Source organism: Mauremys mutica, chromosome 1 (assembly GCF_020497125.1).
Source record: "Mauremys mutica isolate MM-2020 ecotype Southern chromosome 1, ASM2049712v1, whole genome shotgun sequence".
NCBI classification, from domain to species: domain Eukaryota; kingdom Metazoa; phylum Chordata; order Testudines; family Geoemydidae; genus Mauremys; species Mauremys mutica.
In genome coordinates this window covers 85,997,605-86,013,691 of record NC_059072.1, presented here as the reverse complement: position 1 = coordinate 86,013,691, position 16,087 = coordinate 85,997,605, and the positions used below count along the sequence as shown (strand labels likewise).

The following is a 16,087-nucleotide window of genomic DNA, read 5'->3' as shown; positions in this document are numbered from 1 at the left end:
TTTGGGGAGTTCCCATCTGTGGATTTCTTGTGCAGCGTTAGGTTCTCTTCTCTATAAAACCAATCATATATGTAGAAATCACTACCCAGGGAAAGCCACTACTCTTGCCTCTGGAGGGCACTAAAGTCTTAAAGGAATTTTAAGATTTTTTTTAAATTTTGTTTAAAGGCAATCACTCAAGAGGAGTCATACCAAAAGAAGAAGGTCCTTGCTCCCAACAGGAAATTAAAATTGGGTATCTACTATCCACATTAGCTGGAGAAAGTTATGTTTGTGAAGATCAAGTAAATTCCTCAGAAGTGGGGTTGCAGCAGCTAGTATATAGTGAAACTTGTGTTAAATGACTTTCTGAAAGAAAAACAGCTTGCTTAGTAGAAGTGATCTTTAGCTAAAGGTTGATCAAAATATTAGAAGCTCTGATAATTTTGTCAGGTGGTTACTCAAAGCAAAGGACTGCTTCTTAGAATCTGCCATATATGCATGTTCTATTATATTTTATCAAGCTTTTTCATGTATATAGTCTCATGGCAGTCAGTAGTACTAGGAAATATTCCAAAGGCTATGATCTCTTCCTCAGACTTATTTCATCATTTGTATTCTAGTAGTACCTCTAATATGCTAGGCACTGTACACTCCCCCAAAAGTGCAGCCCATACCCAAAAGACCTTACAACCTAAGCTATAAAGTGAGTGCAAAATTAATACACGGGGGACTCTTCTAAGCTGGCTCAGGTGGGTGATGAGAAGGATTTCAATGCCAGAGTTTCAGAGGTCACGTGAGATTTATCAACAGTGTAGAGATACTATTCAAACTGATAAATGCATTCTAGATCAAATGTATTTACACAATCCCTTATCTTGTAGCATACATACAGTTCTCAATGTGAAAGTGGGAAATTGTATGATCATGATGAAAAATTAGAAGTTCATTTAGGTCTGGTTGAAGGAATATTGACAAGTCAGTTGACCTCTGAGATGCTTATCTGAACATTTTGGTATTTGCTCATTGCAGATGGTAAGTGGAAAATAAAGAGGCTCAGGTAGATCCAGGGGGGACGGCGTAGGCAACTATCTGGGCAGAAGAGAAAGCTCTCTGCAAGGGATCAACAGTAGGACTATTATGAGTTGAACCAGGCATAGCCATATAAATAAGAAAACAAAGAAAGAAGTGGGACCACTGAACACTGAGGATGGAGTGGAGGTTAAGGATAATCTAGGCATGGCTCAATATCTAAACAAATACTTTGCCTCAGTCTTTAATGAGGCTAATGAGGAGCTTAGGGATAATGGTAGGATGACAAATAGGAATGAGGATATGGAGGTAGATATTACCACATCCAAGGTAGAAGCCAAACACGAACAGCTTAATGGGACGAAATCAAGGGGCCCAGATAATCTTCATCCAAGAATATTAAAGGAACTGGCACATGAAATTGCAAGCCCATCAGCAAGAATTTTTAATGAATCTGTAAACTCAGGGGTTGTACCGTATGACTGGAGAATTGCTAACATAGTTCCTATCTTTAAGAAAGGGACAAAAAGTGATCCGGGCAACTATGGGCCTGTCAGTTTGACATCTGTAGTATGCAAGATCTTGGAAAAAAATTTGAAGGAAAAAGTAGTCAAGGACATTGAGGTCAACAGTAATTGGGACAAAATACAACATGGTTTTACAAAAGGTAGACGGTGCCAAACCAACCCGATCTCCTTCTTTGAGAAGGTAACATTTTTTAGACAAAGGAAATGCAGTGGATCTAATTTACCTCAATTTCAGTAATGCATTTGATACAGTTCCACATGGGGAATTATTAGCTAAATTGGAAAAGATGGGGATCAATATGAAATTTTAAAGGTGGATAAGGAACTGGTTAAAGGGGAGACTACAACGGGTCATACTAAAAGGTGAATTGTTAGGCTGAAGGGAGGTTACTAGTGGAGTTCCTGAGGGATCGGTTTTGGGACCAATCTTATTTAATCTTTTTATTACCTTGGCACAAAAAGTGGGCATGTGCTAATAAAGTTTGCGGATGACACAAAGCTGGGAGGTATTGCCAATACAGAGAAGGACCAGGATACCATACAGGAAGATCTGGATGACCTTGTAAACTGGAGTAATAGTAATAGAATGAAATTTAATAGTGAAAAGTGCAAGGTCATGCATTTAGGGATTAATAACAAGAACTATTGTTATAAGCGAGGGAGGCATCAGTTGGAAGTAACAGAGGACCTCAGAGAACTGGTTGATCACAGGATGACTATGAGCTGCGAATGTGATATGGCTATGAAAAAAGCTAATGTGGTCTTGGGATACATGAGGCGAGGTACTTCCAGTATAAGGTGTTAGTACCCTTATACAAGGCACTGGTGAGACCTCATCTGTAATACTGTGTGCAGTTCTAGTCTCCCATGTTTAAGAAGGATGAATTCAAACTGGAACAGGTTCAGAGAAGGGCTACTAGGATGATCTCAGGAATGGAAAACCTGTCATATGAAAGGAGACTCAAAGAGCTTGGCTTGTCTAGCCTAACCAAAAGATGGCTGAGGGGGAGATATAATTGCTCTCTATAAATATATCAGAGGAATACCAGGAAGGGAGAGGAATTATTTAAGCTCAGTACGAAGGTGGACACAAGAACAAATGTATATAAAGTGGCTATCAGGAAGTTTAGACTTGAAATTAGATGGTTTCTAACCATCAGAGGAGTGAAGTTTTGGAACAGCCTTCCAAGGGGAGTAGTGGGGGTGAAAGACATCTGGCTTCAAGACTAAGCTTGATAAGTTTATGGAGGGGATGGTATGATGGGATAGCCTAATTTTGGCAATTAATTTGTCTGACTTCTAGTGGTAAACATTCCCAATGGCTTGTGATGGGATGTTAGATGAGGTGGGATCTGAGTTACTAGAGAATTCTTTCCTCAGTGTCTAGCTGGTGAGTCTTGCCCACATGCTCAAGGTTTAGCTGATCACCATATTTGGGGTCAGGAAGGAATTTTCCTCCAGGGCAGATTGGTAGAAGCCCTTGGGGTTTTTTGCCTTCCTCTGCAGTGTGGGGCACAGGTCACTTGCTAGCAGGTTCTCTGCAGCGTGAAGTCCTCAGCCATTAAAGTTCTCAAATCATGGTTTAAGACAGGTTTGACACAGGAGTGGGTGAGATTCTGTGGCCTGCATTGTACAGGTCAGACTAGATGAGCATAATGGTTCCCTCTGACCTTAAAGTCTGTGATTCTAGGTACAATAATGAAACGGTGAATATTAGGCTTTAGGGAATAGGTATCTGTCAGAGTTAATGTTCCTGCCAGAGAATGGTTCTAGGTGTTCAAGGAGCTGTTTTCAACTTAGGCCAGGTCTTTACTGGCAATGTTAAAGTGCTGCCGCAGCAGTGCATTAACATAGCTTGTTTAGTGGCAGCATAGAGCACTTTCCCAGTGCTCTAAAGAAAACCACCTCCACAAGGGGAGTAGCTACCAGCACAGATGCAGTCTACACTGGCACTTTACAGCACTGAAACTTGCAGGGCTCAAGGTTTCTTCCCCTCCACCCCCACCCAAGCTGCTACCAGGAAAAGAGTAGCTCAAATCTACCCTGTTTTTCAGCTAGTAACTTCAACTAGAGCAAGTTTCTTCTAGTTCTCCCCCCACCACTCTTTTCTGTTCAAGTTTTGGAAGTGTGTCATACAACAAAAAAATTAAAATTTTCAAGAGGTATTCATTCACTACCAAGAACCAAGCTAGATGTTTATTATGTTTTGTCATCATTGTGCACTGCATCGTCTCTTTAGCTGAAAAGATAAATGAATTACAACTATTGATAGTCTGTAACCAGACTTATTCTTACAGTACATACTTCCAAATAAATACTAGAAGCATTCTTTAAGCAGACATCTAGTAATTTCAATATTGTGCTAGTGGAAAGCAGGCATATTTGACAGGTACAGCATAGTCTTTGATATACATAAAATGAAAGCAGTTTTCTGTACTTCTAAGCCAGCATATGCATAATCAAATCTGGTTGCCATTCCCATGGTAGCAACAAAAGGGGGCTAGAATTGCTCCCCTCGAGACAGTACACAAGAAGAGTAGCAGGGAGAACCCTCCCACCCCTGGGTTCTCCCCTCCACGATGGGATTAGAGTTGCAGTGCTGGGGCAGAGGGTGCTACTGTGGGTGGTTGATGCACCTTTAGTGGAGTGACGAGGTAGTGGCAGCAACAGCAGAGGACGTCAACACTGGCCTATAATTAAACCCCCTCAACTCTCCTCCTCCCCCTCTTGAATTTGCACCTGGGTGGCTTGAAAGAGAAAAGTGCTCTTTACTAAAGTTGGGAATCACTGAAATAGGTGGTGTGGACTCTCTCAACATGAATTGTGCGCCATTCCAAAAGCAGGATCTGGTCAACAAGCCAGCAGAAGTTACCTGGGCTGCTACAAGTGAAAGCCCTACTAGGTAAGTGGCTAATGCCACCTCTTCATTGCCATAGGGTGCCTCTATGGTGCACTTCCTTGGCTGCCATTTCAGTCAGGACTGCTGGATGCTCAAAGCTATGGTGTCTTCCTTCAGATCACTATAAATTGTGGGACAGTCTCTTGAAGTCAGCAGCCCCCATATCACTAGAAAGCAAAATTCAAGTTTATGCCACCTTTGTATCATAACAGCATTTGTGCTCAGACATCACTAGTGACATACTGCTTACCACTTCCCTCAAGATCTGAGAGAGACTCTCTTAGAGACCTTTATGAGATGCCAGTTCTTGCATTTCAAGAGCTTCTAAGCTTTTGGCTCACTTAAGATTCAAGGTATAGTATTTGCTCTTGAAAGTTTTAAATTTACATGTATGATACCAAAATGAAACACACTAATCACTCTAGTTCCCATTTATTTAAACAGATGACAATAGAACTTTTTGAACCCTCACTGGGATAAGGGCACAACCAATAATTTCATCAGATACAGAATTTTAGTCTCCTACATGGTCAAATATATAAAAAAGTTTAATGAGCGAAGTTTCTCATTAATGCTGGTCAACCAGAAAAGTCAGTCCATGATTTGTCTATTCAGTTACAGCAAGCTTCTTCTTTAGGGATTCTGGCATTTCAGGTGGAGGTGGACGAGGAAGTCTGAAATAAACCTTGACAGAATCGTAGATGAACCACTGTAGTGCAGTCAGCGTACCAATCATAATAATACGGGCAAACAGACCCTTCCATACCCCTGTTGAGTAAAGCATAAGCATTAGCAACTGGGAGAGATTATATATTAAAGTGAACATGAGTTTTAAGTTCTTACCTTTGAATCCAAGCCTCACTAGAACTTGTGAAGCGGAACTGCCCTTTTCCTTGTTCAGCACAGACACCACAGAGTCAGCAGGATGAGAAACAATGGCACAGAAAACACCAGCTGAAAGAAATTTATCAATACAGTATTTAGTGTTTCCTATAGTACCATCAAAGGAACTTCCATTAGCACATAAATGCTGTTAAGGGAAACCGCCACATTTCTGCTCAACTTAGTAGCCACGTAGCAGGGAGAAGGTGGCTGCCATAGCTCTTAAATCCTACCAGAGCCGAGTCTGCTCTTGCATGGCTTAGGAGCACTGGACTGCAGTCATATGTAAGCCTCACCTCTTGTGATAACCTCTACCCTAACCCAACAGTGGGACTCTGCGCAGCTGATCCCCTAACTGGGCAGGCCTGTGCAATGCTGCTCTGCTCCTGTGAATCTCCTCTGTAGTGCAGATATGGAGTGTTATTCGGACAAATTTAAGGGAGTCAATTATGTAATCACTTCCTTTGCTGTGCTAAGCTAGTGCTCCTTCTGCCAAAACCTGCACCTCTTTCAGCTTCGGAGCCACAAAGTACATGATTGCACTTTACATAAGGAGCAATGTTCATGGACTTTCATAATTCAGTTAAGAGTCAAAACCAAGACAACTTTTAATTTAGCTACTCATTCTTTTCAACACTTCGAAAGCTTTGTAATTTTTTCCCTACCTAATCTCATTAAGAGTATCAGAGTCCCTATTTTCGGTTACATAGTTTCTGGAATCACTGTAGTAAAAACCCAGGACATAAGATTTTTTCATACTTGGAAGAATCAGCATTCAAAGGCTTCCTTACCAATGTAGCCAGCTATAAATGTGACAACCAATTGTTCTGGCTTGGAACATTCACTCCGGGGCTTGGGAACGACATACTTGTAAAGAGCTTCAACTGTACGTTCAAAGCAGGCAAATTTCATCATTGTGTATGGAATCTGTCTCATCCATAAAGGAACAACACCTTTGTAGAACCTTAAAAGTGGAGAGAGTAAGAATTGTAGCAAATACTAGCCTACTTTGGAGTGCAATTCTACTTGGAAAAGCAACTAGACAGCACTGAAGCAGTTCCAATTTACTATCTCAGTGGCCTGTATATCTAAGTTGTTAGGAAATCTAACTGTAAAAATAAGCAAACTGCCAGACCTGCTGTGTTTTTGGCTTGTGCCATCTACTGAGAGACAATTTAAACAATTGTACAGGATCAAGTGTTTATCAGAAAGATAAGCAGCTATAACAGGAAGGAGAAAAATTAAGGTGATGACATTTTGTAATCATTTCCCTGCAAATGCAAGTTAACTTATGTCTGCATACCGGCCAAGTCCTGATAGTGAGAAATGGCATGTAGATCTACAGCCATTGATATCAGAACACAAAAGGCAAATGTGCAGGTATACTACTCTCACATGCCAATGACTCAAGCATCTTTGACTGTACAACAAAAAGTTGCTGAATATCAGTTGACTGGAACTACCAGAAACTAAAGTTAACAAGCAGAACTCAGCACAAGAGATATCCACAAAGATGGATCTAAGGAGCATGTTGATTACATTAACCTTGCTGACTGTGTCAGCCTCTGTTTTAGCAATGTAATAGTTTCTTGATATTCCATTTTGATATACAGAATCTTCAAAGTACCCTTCACTACTTGTATACAATATGACAAGGTAGAAAGCATCAAAGATTTTACTTAATGCTATAGCCACTATTAAGGCTAAACAGAAGAATTATTTTCCTTCACTAATAAGGATCAAGAACTTCTTATATTCCAGCAGAGAGAAACGGATACAGATACTTACGCCCATACACCTTCTTCTGCAAACATTTTTGGAGCAGCTTGTCTCAAAGTGTTAGCATATCCAGGCTGTGTCTGAATGCGAACCTTTGCAGCTTCCATTGGAGCCAGAGCAATATCAGCAAAAAACTCCGCACTGGCAGAGGCAGCCAAGTATAGTGATGTACGCCACAAATATGCATTCTCCTGAAATGCAAATGGAACCAAAGATTTTTATACTGAAGTATTCTTTCAAACTGAATTCAGTATTTCCATTGAACAGTAAAGTGAATAAGCCACACAAATATGCAACAAACAAACTGGGTTTCCAAAAAAGCAGTAGACAAAGCTTACCTCTCCTAGTAGGTTGCCATACAGGACTTTGAACACTTCATAGAAACCAAATTTGCAGAGCCCTTGCATAGAATATCCAAAGAAAGTTGGAGCCCATCCCTTAGCCAGACCACGAAAGCCATCTTCTTTAACTGTAACTGAGAATCCATTGAAGATGCTTTTGTATTTTTGTGGGTCCACCTAAACAAATTGGAAAGTTAGCTACATGGTACAGGCAGTAGGATCTCACACAAACCCATCAGCAGTAAGCTTTCTATCCTCTTCCCATAGCACCATGATACAGATTTCTACAGTAAATTACCTTAACTAGTCTCAATTAAGATAAGTAAATGACCATTATTAGGCTTGCTGCTGTCAGCAGAAATTCATAGTCTTCAGATACTGACATGAGAAATTATGCTAATTCCAGTTATTTTTACTGTTTGTTCCGCATATGTATAGTCTCAACAGATGTGGCTCTGACTACATTAGGAATTTCACTGGATAGCTTTCCACACAACCATTCATGTGTGGGAACATTTATAATGACGTAACTGCTTATTCCAGTTCCCCCAACTAGAATAAGCAGTTACATCAGTATAACCATGTCCACACTTGAAGGGTTATGCCAGAATAGCAATGTCAGTTAAGGATATGATTTTATTGGACATGGCTATGCTGGTATAAAATTTAAGTGTAGACAGCCCTAAAGCTCACCTCACCATTTGCTAAGCAACAGAAGTAGTATTTTTCAGTTACTAGGTTTTTTTTTTTTTAAACTACAAATCTTAAGTCTAACTTGTTGCCCACCTCACTACAGAGGTATCAAGGTCTCACCTTCCCTCTGTCTTATTTCCTGTTCCTATTTTTACTTCTGTATACCCATAAAAAATTGCAGAAGATATAAATTTTGTACTGTGAAAATATGTTTGAGTGATATTTCAGTAATAATCCAGTATTCAATTCAGTAACGTTCTGAGAGCTAGTCTAGCTTTTTAATGTTGTAAATACTAAAGGAAGCCAATCAATTTAATACTACTGCTACGTCATGAGATATTGTGATAAAGATTTAGAGGAAGTCTCACTTGCTTTTGTGCACTTAACACTTGACATTAGTTTCTCTTATTTGAGACTCAAGGCAATATGAAAGAAGGAAAATGCCATACAAAGCCACAAGAACTGATAGGGATGACAACGGGGCAAGTGGAGCACAGATCTCATATTGACTGTCCCTTTGGTATACAAGTTAACTCAGAAGTGTCAAGCATATCTATTTAAATTACTTTAAAATTCAGGATCTGATGCCTCTTTAGAGCCTGTTTTATGGAAGTGATTTCAGAGTACTATGTTACAGAAGTGTTCAGTTACCTGCATACTTTATAAATTATGACTTCCTCTATTTAGAGTAGAAGTTTACTTTAAGTAAAACATTTAAAATGAATTGCAGCTTTTATTTGGTAAAACATGAATCTTTACTTGACTCCAGTGGTTTCAACCCAAACCATTTACAGGAGCTTATGATGCCTTCACCTGAAGCATAATGCATTTGACTGAATGCTAGTTAAGTTCACCGTATCTTTCATAATGGGATCACAACTTCCCAAAACAGTACACCAGCTTCCAGCCTTAAAGGAGGTTTAGAGATCTCTGAATGACATGCAATTCTAAATGAAAGGATATCAAGACTGTTCCTTAAGCAATCAGGAACTCTTGCACTGGCACAAAGTTCACATCCATCCATTTCTCCCAGTCTCAGAAGTTTTACCACCACTAGATATCTGCTAGCTCTAAAAACGTTGCTCACCTCACACAGTAACCTGAAAGCCAGTGAATTTCTAGCAATTTAGAGATGTGCTTTAATCTACCTCGTTCTTGGAACATAAGCCTTTGGCCGAAGAGCTGCTTAGTTGTGCCATTAACCAATGAATGTATAATAGATTTATATTTCTGTGTAAATAATTTAAACATTCAAATGGAATAGGCATTGTCTCTTCAAGTTTACTTAATCATGTTTTACCATTTGACCGCTGGCCTACAACATATTTTTCCTATAGTCACTGATAGCTAACCATGCAAGCATTAAATTAATCTTGCAACACAAGTAATTCCAAGTTTTAGTATCATTTTAACATAAGTGTTGGCTTCCAATTGCTATGCATTTTCCATTTGTTCATAAGAAAGGCTCTAATTAAAAACTCAATCCAGAATCCATGCAGAGGTCCTCTATATTAATTTTCATTTAACTCTTACATATGCACATCATGCATCTCATACTCTGAAGGTAATTTCCTCCTACTTCCAGAATGCTAAGAAACAGGTATATTATTCCAATGCCCCCCACAGAGGTGTGACCAAAAACTAGTGAAACAAGATACTTAAGACAATTGGTGGCAAACTTTTGCCATGAGTTATTCAAAAGCATGTTTCTCAACTGTAATTGAGATTTCAGCCTTGATTTGTTTTAGCCAAAGTGGTTAAAAGTTTTTCCTATTCACCTATGCTATCATTCATCTGCATCACAAGGATGCAAAGTTATTTTTATTAATCCAATGGATGTTCATTTAATCCAAAAAGAACATTAAAGCTTGATTATTTCCTCTACCAAGCACTAGTGTTAAGGTATTACACTATACCCACTGTAAAACTCATGTGACATACAGCCTCTGGACTAAATATGAAAATAGATTAGGTTAAAGAAGTGTTGGAGTTTGTTTTATTCAGATACAAACCTGGATACGACATTTCACTAAATCCAGAGGTACGACTGCAGTGTGCGTCAGGCCACAACTTAGGACCCCACCAAAACCACAGAGAGCATAAAACTTGAGCGAGCCATATTCACAACTGTATTCCTCTGTAGCAAAACAAAGACACCATGCTTTTATATAAGCCCCATGCACAGCTGGAGAACATCTTGCGTGACAGATAACTTACTCCTCCAGCTTCTGTTAGCAGACATGTATCACACTTCATAACCATGCTTTATGAGTTTTCACCACATTCAACATGCAAAACAAACCTGAATTCTGCATTTAACCAGGTCTAGGGGAACCAATGCTGTATGTGTTGTACCACAGCTAATAATCCCACCAAAGCCACAAAGGAGAAAGAATCTGCCTGAGCCATATGCACAGCTATAGTCCTCTGTTTAATCAGAAAGAAAAGCATTAAAGTTGGTACACTTAACTGTACAAGTCTGAAGAAGACATTTAGTATTTCATGTTTAAAATCCATTTCCAATAATCCTCAAGCATATTAGATTGAAGTGATTGCCCATGATTTCTATCTCCCGATACAGATACTAGCTGGTTAATAGGTTGCTCAAATACTACAGCATTGGCTCCTGGCTTCACTCCTAATTTTTTGGACAAAAGAAAGAGCAGCTAGGTCGAATTCCAGGCCTGCCAACTTGAAAGTGTCCATTCACATTTTCATTTGTCAAAGTTTTCACTGAGGGAGCTTTTCCTTTTAATGAAATATTGAGCCAACTATTTATGTTTTTAATTTAGTGGAGCACCTCAGTCTTTACATTTGAGTTTTATTTAGGTTCAAACACAAATTTAAACACAGATCGAAGAAAGCCATTTGAAGAGAGAGAAACAGTTAGGACTCTAGCCTGGTCTGCACAATGCTGCACTGGTCATTAGACCAGGTAAGTTGAATCAGTGCAGCTTTGATAAGGACACTTACATAAGCATGATTAAACATATGATTAAACATATGTAAGAGAACTCATACATGAAGTCACACTGGTTTAAGTGCAACCCAGGATCTACCCCATCCCTTCCCCAAACCTCTGCCCCACTCACTCCACCCCCCCCAACCCAATCGCTTGCTCTCCCCAACCCTCTCTTTCACCGGGCTCAGGGTTGGGTTGCGGGATAAGGTGTGGGTCTGGGCTGGAGCCGTGGGGTTTGGAGTATGGGAGGGGGCTCTGGGCTGGGGCAGAGGTTTGGGGTGCAGGAAGAGGTGAGGGGTGCAAGCTCTGGGAGGGAGTTATGGTGCAGAAGGGGGATCTGAGCTGGGGCAGGGATTCAGGTTGCAGGAGGAGTTATGGAGGGCTGACTCCAGGAGGAAGCTCTGGGCCGGGATCCCACCAGGCGGCACTTACCTCAGGCAGCTTCTGGTCAGCAGCACAGCAGGGCTAAGGCAGGCTTTCTGCCTGCCCCAGCCCCACCCCACCCCCAGAAGTGGGCATCACACCTCTGTGGCACTCCCTGCAGGGACTGCCCCTGCAGCTCCCATTGGCCGTAGTTCCCCATTCCCGGAAAATGGGAGCTGCGGGGGCAGTGCTTGCCGGGAGGAACAGCGTGAGGTGCCACAAGCACACCCTCTCCCCCCACTCCGCCCTCCAAGGGGCCACAGGGGCAGAAATACACAAAGTAGTCTTATATCCAAAAGTTACACTTTCAGAGTCTTATTCTGGGATGTTTCCTTCAAATGAAGCCATACTTAAAGTTCATTAAGTAGTTTCACCTTTGTTACGGTACAATAAAATTATTCAGCATAGAGACAACAAGTGTTACATTTCTTCAGTTTACTTAGACATGAAGAACCAGGGACAGTATCAAGTGGCATCCAAACAAAAGAAAGATGAATGTTTAACCTAACCTAAATAGAATAAAGCAAATAACTTAAAGGACAACTTTCCAGAAGAATACACTGTGGCCAATACTACCTCTTCAAGAATAGGCAAGTACAGTCTCTCAGGAATAATCCAGAGTCTTGGTTAGAACAAAGTCAAAGGTACACTAGTTATATTCTCAGGAACCAAATAAAGCCTCTCTGAAATGATAATAGGACAGAATTGACAAGCCAGTACCAATATAGGACATATTCTACAAAAGTCATGTATTTCACTCTTAAGAATAGTCTTGACAGAGAAAGGATGATCTTATGCTAGGTGCACTTGACTAACATCAAGACTAATGGATTTTGCTCCCAGTGTGTCTGTGAGCAGCCTTGGGAAAGCCACTGTTACTTATGCAGCTCAATTACATATCTATAAAGTGGTAGTTACACTTTTCTACATCCTGGAATATAAACTAGTATGCGAGGTGCTCAGTTGAAAAGCCTGTATTTATCCCTCTATGGCATCCTTAGTCTCTTGCAGCCATTAATGTCTGTGCAACCAAGAAGTGAGAAAAGTAAATAATGAAGTAGGAGACCATCTTTTCTTAAAGAAAAGATGTCTTCATTTTATATACGAAAGCCCAGCGTTTTTAATGGGAAGCAGTGTGATTGAGATGCTAGAGCAGCAAGCCACAAATCAGGAGACCTGGGTTCTATTTCCAGCTCAGCTACTGGCCTGCCAGGTGTTCTTGGACAAATCACCTCAACTCTGTGACTTAGTTTCCCAGTCTATAAAATGGAGATAGTGATAAAAGCCTCCTTTGTAAAGAGGATGGAGATCTAATGAAGAAAAAAGTGCTGATATTATTAACCAGAAACTTTCCTTGATATAAGAGCGTCACTGATTTTTAATTACTATTGTTACACACACACACGATTATGGTCATGACATGATAGAAATTTTTCATTTGCCACACTGCAGAGTTTGACAGCACTTTATGTATAGGAAGATGCTTTTTTCTTTTTTAAGAAATCAATATAAAGGCATGAATGAGAGACATTGAAAATTTGGCTAGGATATTCAGAGAGAAGGGTGGTACTTTGACTAATTGATGAGGTTGTCAGGATTTCCAGTTTCCATCCAATTATTCTTAAACATTTACAGAATTTGTAAGTCCTTCAAATGGAGTTCACATTACAGAAAAAATTCCAAGCCATTCAGGATTTTCAATACATGCCAGCTCTATTCCCTCTATTAGCAAGATCTTCCTCTTCCCTTTAAAAGCTCTGGTGGGGACCATACGAGATTTACTTTCTACAGGGAACTCGCCCTTGCTTTAAGACATGGATGGTGGGTACAGACGGTGATGTGTGCCAGGCAAATACCCAGAGGGGGGAATAAGTGACTGGCAGCCCTTGTAGTCTCTACCAGCGCTTTCCTGGGTGGCTGTGAACCAGCCGCAGCAACACTGCCCTGTGCCCAGCACAGCTTTCAGGGGCTCACGCACTGGGGAAGATGGCAGCTCCGGCTCTCCCAGAAGCGGGGGACACAGGCCTGCGGCCTGGCCGCACCAAGGTTACAGCGGTAGAGCCAGGCCCAGGGGCGCCCCGGGCGTGACGCGCTAGGGGTGACCGTGAGCTACCCGGGCGCGGGGCGGGGCAATCGGACCCGGAGCACCTGGGCCCCGCCACAAGCCGGGAAGGAGCCGAGACTGGGCGCGTCTCCCCCGCCCCGTGCCCTTCCTTGCCCTCCAAGCAGCACCGGAGAGGCCCGCTCGAGGCGGCCCCTCCCCAGCCAGGCCGACGCGCAGGGCGAGGGCGGTCCCCACCCCAAGCCGCGGCGGGCAGACCCCGTCCCACCCCCAGGACGGAGGGACTCGGGACGGCGGCAGCGGCCTCCCTTCCAGCTGCTCCATTTACCTTCCGCGACAGCGGCGGCCGCCAGGCTCCTCCTGGGGCTGGGCGGCTCGGCGGGGTCCGGGCGCTTCCTCACGCCGTCCTGGAGCAGCTGCAGCTGGGGCGCGTGGAATGGATTGAGGCGGGCGAGCGGCGCGACGGACGAGAACATGGCGGCCTGAGGGGGGAGAGGCGGACACGGAGCGGGAGTTAGCGGGGGCCGCGCGCTCGCCGGGGCACAGGCCGCAGCCCCGCAGCGAGCAGGACCCAGAAGCCCCGTCCCGCGCGCTCCGGGGAGAGCACGCGCCGGCTCGGCTCGGCTCACTGACACTCACCCTCTAAAATGGCGGCGCCCGCTCCAGGTTCCGCGGCTCCACCGGCAGCTCCGCTCAGAGGCCGACTATCGACCCTGCTCAATGACTTTGTCCTTCTCCGGCGCAGGGGGCGGGGCAGCCGGCCAAGAAGCGGCGATGTGATTGGCGGAGAAGCTCCGCGGACCGGCGTCACCACGTTGACGTCCTCGAAAAAAAACCCAACCCCCGTCTTCTCGCGCGTGCGCACTCCTGTCCGGTGCAAGGGGCGGGAGGGGCCGGGCGAGTCGTTGACTTTCCTCGGACTCTGGGGGCCCTGGCACCAGCCCAGCCCGCTGCGTGCGGGGCGCAGATGGGGTGACGCTGCTGGCGCCAATGGCAGCGGAAAGGAAAGTGCCCTGGCTCTAGTCCACTTCTGTGTCTACACGGGCGACATTTTCCAGGTGGTTTTAAATCCATCGCGGCGCGGGCTCTAACGGGCCATTTCTGCGGCCCGGGCAAGCTGTGACATCCGTGTAGTTGGGCCAGATGTAGAACCAGGCAGAAAATGCCCCGCCCCCGCCGATTAGCCAGACTGGTAAGGCCGGTGCCAGGTACCTCAGTAAATGTACCTGATTGTTAGCTCCAGTGTCTGCCCCACAGAAGCCCCTGTCTGGCCCGGCCATCCAGTCACCTCTTTGCAACTCCTCATCCTGAGTATGGAGAAAACCTAGGACCTTGCTACCTTGTATACCTCTGCACTGGACAGCCCCGGAGCTAGGAAATGTTGAGTTTATCATCGCTTTTGTGTTGTAACAATGTAATCATGGCCAGGGTGTTTACTAAGGCTGCCAGAAATAAGTTGCAAAGAAATTTCTCTGTTGAAGTGTGCGAGTGTTCTTGGGAACCCCCAAAGCTAGAGCCTGAAGAGCCTAATACTTGGAGCACCACAGTATTCATCGCCAAGGTTGTGATAAATCTATCAGGGTGCCAGATAGCTACAGGCTGGTGTACTGTACTACATTCACAGCAATGACCTGTAATGGGGTCAGTTACAATATCTGTTATGCATTCCTCTTCCCTGTCTTCTTTTATTGTCTGTATCTATTATCCTCTCATATTTCTTTCTGTCCAGTTTATATTACTTCACTCTCTGGCCCTGTTTACACTAAGGGAAAAGGGCAATGCAAAAAAACAAAAACAAAAAAACAGACAAACCCATAAGCTGAAACAACTTCATTTTGTGTCTACAGCACCTTGTATCAACATACAACTGTCAGACATTTTACAAGAGTTAATTGTAAGCAGTTGGTTCAGAGCCAAAACCAGGAGCCTAATTCTTCACTGCTTTGCACCTCATGTGGTCATTTGCACCTGTGAAAAGTCAGTGTAAAATTAGAATTCTCCACTCAAATATACCAGTGGTAGTATTTTACATCCACTTCGTATTCACTTTTGCACACATGTAAATGACTACCTCAGGAACCAGTAGTGGAGAATCAGTTCCAATGTCTTGAGTTCATTTCAGGTCTGAAGCAATGCATTCTGCAACTACTTCTGCCCATTGTAATCGGGAAGCTGTAAGCATTGCAGCTGCACAATTTCAGATTGTCCTCCTGATCTCCTTGCCCCATTAGATCTCCTTTTGGTAAGCCACACTTATGTTGGAATAAGAGTATTCACATGAGAGGTTAGACCAGTATAACTATATCTCTGTAACTTGGGTAACATTTCCCCATATATACAAGACCTTATTCCAATGTCCAGAACATATCCCATGGATAAGAAAGAACTGTTAAATATTAGAGGCCAACTGAGGTGATTAAGAAAAGGTCACACCAAAAATGTTTTTTTATCACAAGGAAGCACTTTAGAGTTAACATTCTAGATTGGCTCTGGCACAGAAATCACAGT

The 16,087-nt window shown here is 42.9% G+C and overlaps 1 protein-coding gene and 1 non-coding gene across 2 annotated transcripts; both read right to left on the bottom strand.

The window, feature by feature from the left end:
• Positions 1 to 4,853: 4,853 nt before the first annotated feature.
• On the bottom strand, positions 4,854 to 14,370 carry SLC25A3 (solute carrier family 25 member 3). The gene is made up of 8 exons (XM_044981719.1): positions 14,219 to 14,370; positions 13,908 to 14,061; positions 10,145 to 10,269; positions 7,437 to 7,616; positions 7,108 to 7,289; positions 6,111 to 6,283; positions 5,281 to 5,391; positions 4,854 to 5,205 (listed from the first exon to the last, which is right to left on the bottom strand). Exons 2-8 carry the CDS (start codon positions 14,053 to 14,055, stop codon positions 5,045 to 5,047), a joined length of 1,080 nt encoding a protein of 359 aa, XP_044837654.1. The 5' UTR covers positions 14,056 to 14,061; positions 14,219 to 14,370; the 3' UTR covers positions 4,854 to 5,044.
• LOC123362296 lies at positions 6,610 to 6,852 on the bottom strand. The gene has a single exon (XR_006576404.1). It is a non-coding gene; the product is annotated as a small nucleolar RNA SNORA53 (small nucleolar RNA).
• Positions 14,371 to 16,087: the final 1,717 nt, after the last annotated feature.